Below are 12,940 nucleotides of genomic sequence, written 5' to 3'. Positions count from 1 at the left end.
CCAAGAGAAGTTAGATTCTGGCTTAGCATTATGAATGAACATGACACATTATAACCCTGCAATTTCTGGTAGGCATCGTTTATAGGTAGATTTAGTGGGCAGAGAAACTAAATTTGAAATCACTGTTTTTCTATGCTACAAATCAGCTTTTATATACAAAACACTAAAAGAGGAACTCCCTCAAGCTGCTTTTCTCTTCCCTCTCTCATTTGTCTTAAAAGCTCACTTCCACTGTAAAAATGAAGATGACCCTTGAGGGCTGTTAAGTTTAGGATCTGATCCATTATGGGAAGCTATTTTAGTATCTTTCTGCTTCAGAGATGTGGTCTCAAAAAGGTGATTTGACACACAAGGTTTTCTGGGGTGAAGCCATCTTTGTGTTAGGGGGAACAATGGCCTGATGCAGGTAACTTGCTGTTTAGGTCAGGAGGAATTCAGTTCTCCTCTTCTCCAAGCTATAATCTAATAATAGCTGGAAGAGGGAACAGAAAGGACTGTTTAGAGAAAACAGCATACATTTTAAAATTCATTTTAATCAAGTGATCCTGAAGTGGGCATTTATTTATTTATTTATTTATATATATAAATGTATATATGTATGTGGGGTTTTTGTTTGTTTTTCCTGAGGGAGGTTATTTTTCTCAGCACTTTGTTAGCATGTCAAGGTTGAGCTAGCAGACTAATACACAAAGCTAGCATCATGGAGCTTTTACGGGGAAACAGCCTTGAGTGTGTCACCTCTGATGCACTTTGCTTTTGAAACAGCTGTTTCGTTTATTCTAAGGTTCAATTATTTTCTGAGACTGTATTTTCATATTCATACCACTATGAAACGGAAAGAAAAGAAAGTGTTGAAATAGGGGGGCTGCTAGAGTCAGTAAGTGGAAGAATTTGCTGCTGCCTTTCGTGAAATCTCCTGCAGTGTTTACTGGAGGGCTTGGTTGTTTCTTAACCTCTTTGTTTGGGAAAAATGTTCAGGAAAAGCTTTTATAGCTGCTTTCTGGAAAATATTTTCTGTGAGGATACTTGAGTAGTTGTACAAGGATATGTATGTGCAGCTTATGCCCTGTGGAAAGTAGAAACTGAAAGAATTAAACAGTTGAGGACCTAAATGAAATCTTTAAGTTACCCTCCCTCCCCAGCAAATAATGTCAGGGACAGTGCAGCATGGTGTTTACTGCTGCACCCACCTGTCTGCTGTGGATCATCCTCACTTGGATTTCACATTTCACTTGCACCCACTGGGTACAGTTGTGTGTGCCATCACCTTGTCATCTTGGCTGGCATGGAGGGCAGCCCTAGAGGGTGGCTCAGCCTGCTCTGGTTTCTGTTTGTCGCCTGCATTTCCCATGTTGTGCTTTGCTGAAGTACTTTTTCAGCTTTTGATCGGCCTTTGTCATTATTTCTCTGGGTATAGGAATGACAGGGCTGTGCTGAGTGCAAAGTGCATTTTTTTGGTAAAGACACAAAGAATGTGTCAGTGTAATGAGTGGATGCCATTTTCATGAAATAAAGTTCTCATAACATAGTAAATAGGACTCAAATTGTTCTGGCAGATTGAAGGTTAAATTTAGCAACAAAATGTTACTGAAAAGGAGGATCATTCCTCATCAGAGATGCATCTTTTCCAACCCACCTTCCCTATGCAATATTCAGCTCAAGGGTAGTGGTGGGACTGACTCAGATCAGCAAGCGATTGTGTTCTCTGTGTTTGGAGTGCTCAACTGGTGATTTGACAGATATCAGTCACTTCCTTTCCAAATCAGGTGCAAGTGCTACCAAAGGAGTGAGTGGGTGTTTTGTGGGTCTCTAGTTCCACTGCAAAAGATGAAGCTCCTGATGGGTCTTCTGGAAAGTCTGGATGTAAATTTTTCCAGCTCTGCTTGCTGTTTTGCATTACAGCAATGGTGGCTCTTCACCCAGTGAAGCTAGATTGGTTAATATGGGTGCTGTGAAAGCTTTCTGATAGTTGAATAAGGAGATAGTACTTGTTCAGCTTGTTTTTGAAACATTTCATGATGTCCATGCAAAGTCGGTCTGGCTGAGCATTACTTTTCTTAACGTTGATCTGCACAATCTGCAGTGCAGAACTGAAGATCAGTGAAGTGATTCAATGTGCCTGTGATAGTAATTTACTTCAGTGCAAGGTGTATAAAACATACTGTCTCTGAGTTGGGAGCATTTAATAAGGATAAATGGTCCTTAGTGAGTGTAAGGCAATATTTCACGTTTTTTTCAAAGGAAGAGAATGATTTCCAGGAAGCTTAAAAGAAGCAGGTGTGCAGCCTTTGCTGAACTTTAGTGAGACCCAGTCACTTGGCTCCTATAAGCTGCTTTGGAAATCACAGCCAACATGTCTGACCTCCCTAAAAATGCTGTCATAAAATTCCATGTGTAGGAAATCAACATTTGCAATGTTGCAATAGAAATGTACTTTGTGAGTGGTTTCTTTTCAAGCTTTTTGACTGTATAATGCTTTTCTTTTTTTTTCTTCCCTTCTTTCCCATTACATTTGGAACTAACCACTGAAGAGTCTAGCAATGGCAGCACAAAGGTGTCTGCCTGGGAAGGCTATAAGAGAAGCACCTTTTTATTAGAACAATGTGAACCAGGAATTGAAAATGTCCAGATTTAGTTCAGTTTGAATGCACTAGCTGTTTGAGCCTTGCGTTATTCACACTGTTTTTCAGAGTGGATTGGTTTGTGCTTTCAGTCACAATAAGTACTTTAAGGGTAGGAGACTAGAGTTTCCTTTTCTTTAGGCATGGTATTACACCTACAGTAGATTATACCTGCAGATCAGACATTTTTAAGTTGAAATGATAAAACTGGAACAGAGTCAACTGAAGGGACAAAGTGCATATGTAAAAATTAGTTCAGTGAAGACCTCAGGGTGGAAACCAAGCTGGAAAATCTGGCTTTGGTTTTGTCCCACGATTGTTCAGACACACCTAAATATTACAAATGAACATGTCATGGGAGGGGGAGTGGGTCTGGGAGGAATGCTTTGCATGTGTGTATCTGTAGCTGGTAACTCGAATTGTTGCTTTCTTCTGAATGCTTGCAGGTGAAAGTGATGGTGAGGATTTGTCCCTCTCAAGGAGCACATGAAACTTCTGAATCCATGTCCTTCCTAAAGGTAGACCCACGAAAAAAGCAAATCACGTTTTACGATCCAGCAGCAAGTGGGCCTTCCAATGCAGGTCACAGGAGAGGTGTTGTTGCTGTTCCAAAGATGTTTGCCTTTGATGCAGTTTTCCCCCAGGATGCTTCTCAGGTACTGGTGTCACTCATATAAACCTCCTGAGTCTTCTCGTGGTGGTTGCATTTGATTGCCTTGAGAGTTCTTTCTGTTTCTGGGGAATTCTGTTTGAATGAGTTGCCTTAATGCCTGGAAAAACATGGTAATTAATAGACAAGTGGTAAATTCTTACATTTTTAGTTTAGTCGAGATGTAAAATTAAGGAGTAATAGCTGGGGAGATGGATTTACTGACTAAATTATCTTCCTGCATTTTGTCTTGTTAGAGAAAGACACACAGCCAATTTGAAAATCACTTTTCCATCCAGTTAGGTTTTATCCCATTTGATGTCACTGAAATAAAGTCCTTCCCCACTGCTTTCAATGGGAAATAAACATGTGCTTAATGTTAAACTAAATGCTGTTGTTAGAAGAGATTCGTACAACCCCATGGGATTCCTTTACTGAAACAGTTAGGGAGCTTTTAAAATTTCCTTGCCTTTTGCCGTTTGTTTATACTGTGGTTTTGGCTGATATTTTATCTTTTTGGGGAAGCTTATGGGACATGCCTTTCTTACTGTGTGCAGTTCTAGGGCCCTCAGCACAGGGAAGACATGGAGTTGTTGGACAGGGTCCAGAGAAGGGCCATGAAGATGATCAAAGGCCTGGAGCACCTCTGCTATGAAGACAGGCTGAAGGAGTTGGGGCTGTTCAGCCTGGAGAGGAGAAGGCTCCGGGGAGACCTTATAGCACCTTCCAGTACCTGAAGAAGCTACAGGAAGGCTGGGGAGGGGCTTTTCATCAGAAGGGGTAGTGATAGGACAAGGGGTAATGGTTTTAAACTGAAAGAGGGGAGATTTAGGTTAGGCGTCAGGAAGAAATTCTTACCAAGAGAGTAGTAAGATGCTGAGATAGGTTTCCTAGGGAGGTTGTGAAAGCCTCCTTCCTGTAGGTGTTTAAGGCCAGGTTGCATGAGGCTTGTGCAACCTGCTGTAGTGTGAGGTGTCCTTGCTCATGAGAGGGGGGTTGGAACCTGATGATCTTTAAGGTTCCTTCCAACCTTAACCGTTCTATGATTCTATGGTTCTCTTGCCCTGTAAAACAATTTAGTTGTGTAGTAGAAGCCCATACCTGAAATCTTATACATAGATAGGATGGCTGGTGTTTGAGAGGATTTTGAGCTGCACTATATTTGGTGAGATTGGACACCAGGAATTTTCTTCTGGGAAAATTCTTGGGTTCTGAAAAAATCATAGAACTTTAAAAAGAGGGACAATATTAAGCAGAGTATGAAGAATTACTTCACATTTGAACTGCCTGAAAAAAATTAGATTTTGATGAAAGGAAAATAAACCACAAAGGATCTAAGGTGACAATGGTATATTAATATCAAGAAAACATGACAAGATCTAGTTCAGAATCCCACCCTTAGATATTCCCCTAGGATTTTGTTTAATTTGTGTTTCCCAAACTAGTGATACAAAAGTATCTATTAGATCCTAGTTCTATCCAAGCAGTAAAGATGGAGAATAACCTGCCACACAGATCAGTGCCTAAAAAAGTAGTAACCATGCCAGGAGACTGACTTTAAGATTCTGTGAAAGCTCAAACAGCATATTTGGGCAGAAATACACAACACTGATCTCTAAATCAGTCCAGAACAGGAAGTGGCTTTTTCTTACTTGGGTTGCCAGCCTTCCTGCAAGGTGGCCAGTCGTAGCCTGCTTCTCTGCTAGTTTTGCCACCAGTACTCCAGGATTTTGACCCTTGTTTTGGGATAGACTCTGTCAGGTCTATGTGGTGGGCCTTTTTGTGGCCTACTTGTGGTATTTCTGGGTCATGTTGACCAGGGCAGCCACTTCTGTGCCCAAGGTGAGTTTGCTGCCACGAACCTGCAAACAAAGCCTTATACTTTCAGTGTAGTTACATATGTACACCAGCCCTTTCCCCTGCCCCCAATTGTTGTACTTGATAGATCATCTTCTTGTATATTTTGAATCATTCACTGACGTGGATAAACTGCTTTTAGTACTCTCAGATATTTAGTGACTTCTCTTTATTGATGATGATGTTTCCCCTGGAAGAAGAAAATGTGATACTATGAAATCTTTTCAGGAATCCTAATGCATTTCCTCCGGTATAAATGTGTCTTTAATTCCTGTGAGCACTCTTGAGCAGCTTAATTTCAGTGGAGTTGCTACCATTGCTGAATAGCCTTGGTAAAGCTATTATACCAGCAGGAAGCCTGGTTGGATAGCATTCAGTTTGCTACATTAGTTGTAGAATCAATATTCCAGGAGAATTGGTTTAATAGAATTGAGAACTATTTTAGGCTATAGTATCATATTTTATTATTTTTAAAGATAGCATAGTTACTAAAATAATAGGACTGGTGCCATAAAAATGGGGAGAATATTGCGCCTCAAAAAATATTGAGTCATTCATTTCATTACAGAAGAATAGTATGGCAGTATGTATAGTATGGCAGTGGCAGTATGTGCTCTTTTAGTTATTTGTCTCCAATCTTTCTTTCAGGCTGAGGTATGCTCTGGAACAGTAGCAGAAGTAATCCAGTCTGTTGTGAATGGTGCAGATGGTTGCATATTTTGCTTTGGTCATGTCAAGCTTGGTGAGCTCCCAAATTCGTTACAGTTAATTACTATGTCAGTCTGGTAATTACATGCTGTCAGCTCCTGGAACAATAAACCTGGAGTATATGAATAGATTAGAATTTCTTTTTAATTAGCTTTGCAAACTTATCATGGTTTATTTCTACGCTGGGATTGTAAATTTCAATTTGAAAAGGTAAAACGTAACATCAGATTAGCTTATTGAAGAGCAAGTTTATATAGGTGCATTGTGATGAAAATCAAAAGATCAGAGATGTTTTTAACCTTAATTTGCTGTAGGTCTGAGTTACAAAAATTGCAAAACTAATTGAATAAATAGCAATGGATTATTAATGAAATACTTTGCATTTTTGCATCTGTTCTTTCTCATTATCTGTGCAGCATATGGCGTTGCATGTAATGTACAGTGGTGATATAAAGAGACATTGTTTTGTACAAGAAAGGTAAATGTAGTTTGTCTTTTCGTTGTAGGAAAATCTTTTACCATGATTGGGAAAGATAACTCCACGCAAAGCCTTGGTATCATCCCATGTGCAATTTCTTGGCTCTTCAAATTAATCAATGAACGTAAAGAAAAAACTGGGACTCGTTTCTCTATTAGAGTATCTGCTGTGGAGATCAGTGGCAAAGATGAAAACCTGAAAGACTTGTTAGCTGAAGTAGCCACTGGCAGCCTTCAGGATGGCCAATCTCCTGGGGTTTATCTGAGAGAAGATCCAATATGTGGAACCCAGGTATAATGGATATCACAATATAGTTTTGTTTTTTTTTTTCCTGAGCCTGACTTTCTTCTGCTTTTTATTTCCTTTTATCTGACAACAATTATGCCACCTTTTAAGATGGTAAAAAAAAATATTGCTTTTAATGTATAAGCCCTTCTCCCTTGGTGTACATATTTGTTTTCTTTAGTGCCCTAGAGATTTAAGCCAGCTCAGCAAAAAAAATAATAATAAAAATACCCCTGTGCTAATTAGTAATTTTCTTGTTTATATTCAAGCTTCAAAACCAAAGTGAGTTAAGGGCTCCTACAGCAGAGAAAGCTGCTTTTTTCCTTGATGCTGCAATTGCTGCCAGAAGTACCAGCAAACCTGACTGCGAGGAAGAAGACAGGAGGAATTCACATATGCTCTTTACTCTTCACATATACCAGTATCGCATGGAGAAGAGTGGCAAAGGAGGAAGTATGAATCTTCTTACCATATTGTTTATTTTTAAATAGTGTGGTTTTGGGTTAGTTTAAACAATAATTTGCAATAAACTTAAAAAGAAAAACTGAATTGAACCCTCAAGCCAGGCAAGTCACCTTTAACTTTGGCAGTTGTGGCTAATATCTGGTTTCCTTACCATTAATATTTAATTTGGTCATTATCCCATGCTGTATTCATTGTTTTTCTCATTTGTATACATTTTGAATACCAAGTTTGGCTTGAGTCCATGAAAGAACGTGATGTACAACTGGTTTTCCTCTTTTTGTTTTAGTGTCTGGAGGACGCAGCCGTTTGCATCTCATTGATCTGGGGAGCTGTGAAAAAGTGCTGAGCAAGAGCAGAGATGGGGGAGGGTCTCTGTGTCTGTCTCTCTCTGCCCTGGGCAATGTAATTTTGGCCTTAATTAATGGTGCTAAGCATGTGCCATATAAGTAAGTGAACTATTGTCTGCATTGTCTTAAGTATGTGGCTGGTGTTATCTTAGCAATGAATTGCATCAACAATTGACTTTACACCTAAGGTGAACTTCTGTCAGAGAGGGGTCTGTCTTCTTTTAAGGTCACTTCCATATTACAGGTGCACACATCTATTAATTTACCTATATATATATACGTACACACAACTTTTAAAATGTCACATAGTCATATGAAATTCTTATTTACATGGCTAAAACTTATATGCATGCTGGAATATGCATGTAATGTGTGTAAAATGCTGGGGGAGGGGTCGATTGTTGAAAAAAGCAGGGGAAAGTGGCCAAAATGTTTTATTCTAGCTCCTCTTTTGTTTCCTGGTTTTGAAATTTATACTGATCTCAGCCAGCTGGACATCAGTGAACAATTTCATCAAAGTTTAATAGGATTTTCTCTCCTTTTTTTCAAATTGAAACATTTTATTGAAATTTCAGAAAATACTAGAGAGTTTATCAAGTGTTGTAGTCAAAGGTTGTTATTTGTGTGCCATTTTGAATTATACATCTGTTCAGTTTAAAAAAAAAGACCACCACCATGTTGCCTATTTCTTAGTACAGGACATTTAGGTGCAGTGTACTTGACAATAATATTATGTCAAACACACCTGTGGGGAACCCAGCTTAAAGACAACAGCCACATTGTAAATACCCTTACTAGAACTTGGCCCTCAGTCCTTAAAATTAATTGCTGCGTGTCTTCATGCATTCTAACTTTGTGAAATGAGATGATTGATAACAACGGCACATATTTATCTAGTGCTGCATCTCAAACAGGTGTTCTTTCTATTCTTTCTTTCCTATTTTTCTTTGGCAGAAAAGTAATTTCCTCAGGCTAGTTGCTAGGTTTGTGAATGGGCTAGAGGGTTTGAACAGGGAAGGACAGATCATCAACTTTGTCACCTACCATGGTTTAGTGAGCAGACAGGGTGGTAGTTCCCATGTGTTAGGCCAGCTCAAGGGGGTAATAGGAACCAGCCTCCAGGAAGCCCTGGGGAGAGATGTCTCAGACAGTAGTGGAGGACAAAATATCACCTGTCTTGACAGGTATGTCTTGAGCTTTGCTGTCCATGGCAGATGACTCACATCACCAGGAAAGTTTTCAAAGAAAAATTCTGCTTCCCATTTGCTATGTCAGAGAAGAACACAGCAGGCAGAATGGAAACTAGATTAGTTGGGGTGGCACTGATTAATATATTTCTGATATCTAAGGTTGTTCTATTTGCTTAGAGATCTCTTACTATTTCTGCTGACTTTTTTTAAAAATTATTATCAAAATTGTTTGCATACAGCTCACAGAGCTTAGCTATCCAGGTACTAAGACTGCTTAGCTGAAAATACAGCACCCATGAGCACTTTGAGTAATATGAGCTAAACCTGAGATAACGAAGCTACAAAATGACTCATCATACTGCAAATACAGAGGCAGATAAATAATTCAAATATTGGTATCTTTGTTACATGCACATTTAGACACGTTTTAAGTGTGGTCAAATAATAGGAGCATATTTCTTATCTACGTGTACCATACGTGCATATATCATGCGTAAAAAAGTGTAAAAGTCTGCAAAAAAAAGATTGTGATTTCTTTAAACCATCCTAGTATTCTCATTTGTTACACAGGGACAACAAATTGACAATGTTGTTGAGGGAATCACTTGGAAACATCAACTGTAGAACTACTATGATTGCACATATTTCTGACTCCCCAGCCAATTATGCAGAAACTCTCACCACCATTCAGCTTGCGTCGCGAATCCACCGAATGAGGAAGAAGAAATCCAAGGTTGGTTCGCAAACAAGCAGAAATTAATTCATTTGAAAATGAGTTTTCCTAACCTCTTGGTGGGGGATCATGGGATTTCTCAGCAGTAGGAAGTAATACAAAATGCATAAAAGCTCAGGAGAGGAACTAATGACTTGGCATTGAGCCATCATCCCACCCTCAGTCCTTAATCCTGAAATTCCCTTCTTTTTGTTCCAAACACTTAATATTTATTTGCTTATATGTGGGACTATCTCACAAACTCATATTTGCATTAATTAAAAAGCAGTAAGAAAGGAACTAAAAACTGTTGAGGAGAAATACAATACATAATATTTAATGGAAATTATTTGCAAAGGTGTGATTTTTATGTTACTGCTAATACAGTTAAATCTGTGTAGCATGACCTTGTGAATTTAATGCACACACTAACATTTTTCCACTAGATGTAGTTGTGATAGTATACACAAAGCACAAAGTATATAGCAAGCCTGACCTTTTAATCAGTTATATACATATATACATATTTTTATATAAATTAATAACTTTTCCTTTGCTGGTCCTTTGCAGTATGCATCCAGCTCATCTGGAGGAGAGAGTTCATGTGAAGAAGGACACGTCCGAAGACCACCCCATTTGCGACCATTCCACCCACGAACTGTTGCCCTTGACCCTGACCTTCCTGTCCTGAGTATATCTAGTGATCCTGATTATTCCTCCAGCAGTGAACAGTCTTGTGATACTGTCATCTATGTTGGTCCCAATGGTGCAGCTTTGTCTGACAGAGAATTGACAGATAATGAAGGTCCTCCAGAGTTTGTGCCCATAATCCCATCCTTAAACAAGAAGAGAAATAAAGATAATTCTGCTATGGGTAGGAGTTCTGACAAGGACCATTTTAAATGCAACACTTTTGCTGAACTGCAAGAAAGGCTAGAGTGCATTGATGGAAGTGAGGAACCCATCAAATTTGCATGTGGAGAAATCTCTCTTGTGTCCAATTGTAGTCCAGTTCCTGGAGGTACAGAAAATGCACAGTCTAAGCTGATAAAGGAAAAAATATCTTCTCCTTCTGGAGGATTTAAGAAATCAATGCCACAAGAAACTTCATCTCCCAAGAAAGGACATAATCTTCCTTTCCAGGCTGTTGCACCAAGGGGTGGCAATGGCAATTGTCATGAAAAGAGCACACCTCACTTGAAAACAGAGCTTTCCAAGCCACAGAGCAGAGCTGACAACAAAATAATAGATTCAATACTGGAGGGAGAGAGAGAGACAATCACCGATTCCCTGCAGTCCTTAAAATGTAGCCCTTCCAGGAATCCAGAGCAGAATAAGGCCACAGCAGAATGTGTCATTAAGGAAAAGTCCTTGTATGTGAAGAGACCCTTGCCAAGCCCAGCACCACCACCTCCACAGCAGAAGGAGCACATCCCAAGCTCCAAAGCTGAGAATTTGGATCTGAACAATGGCAATGCAGTTCGAACTCCTCCTGTGGGAATGAGCAAGCAGATGGGAAACAAACTTGAGCAGAACCCAGTAGGAAGCACATTCCTGGTTGGTAGCAATGCCCAGAATCAGTCAGGTGCAATAGAGGTACACAGCTTCAGGTCAGCATTTAGAGGGAAATGTTTTGACCGGGATATATTAACCACCACGGTGACTTTGCAGCAGCCAGTTGAACTGAATGGAGAGGACGAGCTTGTTTTCACTGTGGTGGAAGAACTATCCATTAGTGGGATTATGGATAATGGAAGACCTTCCAGTATCATTAGCTTTAACAGCGACTGCTCCCTTCAGGCTCTTGCATCGGGTTCAAGGCCAGTCAGTATTATCAGCAGCATAAATGATGAATTTGATGCTTATACCTCACAGGAGGCTTCTACTGGTGTAAATATTGACATTGTTGTGCCCTTTGCTAAGGATCCCTTTACCAGTAGCAGACGTTCCTCCATCAGTTCGTGGCTTAGTGAAGTCAGCATCTGTACAATTGAAAGCGATGGAGCCCAGTCTAGTGACAGTTTTGTAGCACAGTCATCTTACACCTGTAATAAGTCCGAGGAACCACTCAACTTGGACTCATCGCATTTCTCCATCCCCCTGAAAAGCGCTCTCAATGACAGTGGATTTTGCTTCTCTGAACTGGAGAGTGAGAGTTTGAGTTCCAGCAAGCTGTCCTCAGGCCCGCAAACCTCTGAAACTACCAAAGCATCTCAGATAAAAAGTGCTTTTTGTGTCACTGATCAGCCCGTAAAAATAAAATTTAGTAATTCTCGAGATACGCCTGTGATAGAAACACTACATTCTAGTCTTCCTCGGAAAACAAAAACTACCTCATCTCCAATCCACAATAATACTGTCCTTGGTTATAGGGAGCTGCAGAATCCACATGGTATATTTGAAGATCCCTGGCTGTTGCGCACTGATTATCAGTTGGAAGCAAAACCTGCAGACTCACTGCTGCCTCCAAAATCTCACGTGTTTGGTACTGAGAAGCAGCCAGGAAAAGCTTCCCAGTATTTTGATGCAACATCCAGGCCAACAAAGTCACAGACTATGCTTGCCTGTTCGCAGAGGGTTGTGGATGGTTGTGAAATGTCCTGCAAATCCTGCAACGGAGCTTCCAAGAAGTCAGAAGTTGTGATGAAGATACCGCAGCTGAAGAGAGGAGCCACCACGCTGGGAGTGATGCAAGTGTCGCATGGCAACAGTCCTTTGTCAGAAGCTGTGACCCGAGGGAATTCGGATGCTCCCTTGGCCACCGGTAGCTTGAAGTCATCACTGGGAAAGAAGAGCGCACCACAGAAGTCTACCATGTTGCCCAGGCCAGGTGGGCCAACACCTCCAACTCCTCCTGTACGCAAATCGAGCCTGGAGCAGAGACCTGTTGGTCTGGGTAATGGTGGGGGAAAAGCCTCCAGCCTGGACTTTTCCAGAGCTTCCACACCAAAGGCTGAAGACGAAGCAGATTCACGGTTGAAAGTTGGGTCTTATTTCAGCGAAAGTGCCAGCAGCAAAATGAATCTGAAGGGCGACCACTCTCTGCCCAAGATGACATCCAGCTTAAAGGCAAAAGCATCAAAGAGTGAAGCTGTGCACCGTTACGGTAGCCACATGTCCCTGGAGAGGTGTGACAGTCTGACATCGGTTGGATCCAAAGCAAGTATGGCAAGAGAGAACGGAAGTGCCAGCAGCAGCCGGTCAGGGCGCTCCGTCCCTAGGCTGGGGGTCCCCCCTGTTGTCTCCGGTGTGGGTTTACCACCTCCCTTCACTGCCCCTTCACCTGGTAAAAATAGCCAGGCAAAACCTGCAGCTAGCCAGAAGGTACAAACAAATGGGAATAAAACCCGGAGCCTCTCCACCAGTGGGTCAAAGTCTCTCAGTTCCTCTGTGAAGTCCCTGGCACAGCCTGCAGGGAAGGGCTCTGCCATGGTCCCTGGCGGGAAGGCTGCCCCCCGCTCCATGCAGCCCATCAGCGGCAAACCGGGCCGGGGCACCATCATGGGTACCAAGCAGGCCATAAGGGCTGCCAACAGCCGTGTGAACGAGCTGGTGTCAGGTGGCTCTGGGAAGGTGGGCCACTTCCGAGGCTCCACTGACTCTGACAGCGGCAACGACAGTGGCATTA

The 12,940-nt window shown here is 41.2% G+C and overlaps 1 protein-coding gene across 1 annotated transcript in view; it reads left to right on the top strand.

The window, feature by feature from the left end:
• The window catches only part of KIF26A (kinesin family member 26A), a 97,872-nt gene that overhangs the window by 79,373 nt on the left and 5,559 nt on the right, over positions 1 to 12,940 (top strand). Inside the window, exons 5-12 of the mRNA XM_010008162.1 lie at positions 3,068 to 3,277; positions 5,776 to 5,869; positions 6,342 to 6,604; positions 6,868 to 7,051; positions 7,350 to 7,509; positions 9,171 to 9,333; positions 9,883 to 12,287; positions 12,318 to 12,938. Of these exons, the coding sequence (XP_010006464.1) occupies positions 3,068 to 3,277; positions 5,776 to 5,869; positions 6,342 to 6,604; positions 6,868 to 7,051; positions 7,350 to 7,509; positions 9,171 to 9,333; positions 9,883 to 12,287; positions 12,318 to 12,938 (4,100 nt within the window). The remainder of the gene's footprint in view (positions 1 to 3,067; positions 3,278 to 5,775; positions 5,870 to 6,341; positions 6,605 to 6,867; positions 7,052 to 7,349; positions 7,510 to 9,170; positions 9,334 to 9,882; positions 12,288 to 12,317; positions 12,939 to 12,940) is intronic.

The sequence above is a fragment of the Chaetura pelagica genome, unplaced genomic scaffold (assembly GCF_000747805.2).
Source record: "Chaetura pelagica isolate M959 unplaced genomic scaffold, ChaPel_1.0 scaffold242, whole genome shotgun sequence".
Classification (NCBI taxonomy): domain Eukaryota; kingdom Metazoa; phylum Chordata; class Aves; order Apodiformes; family Apodidae; genus Chaetura; species Chaetura pelagica.
This window is presented reverse-complemented; position numbering and strand designations above follow the sequence as displayed.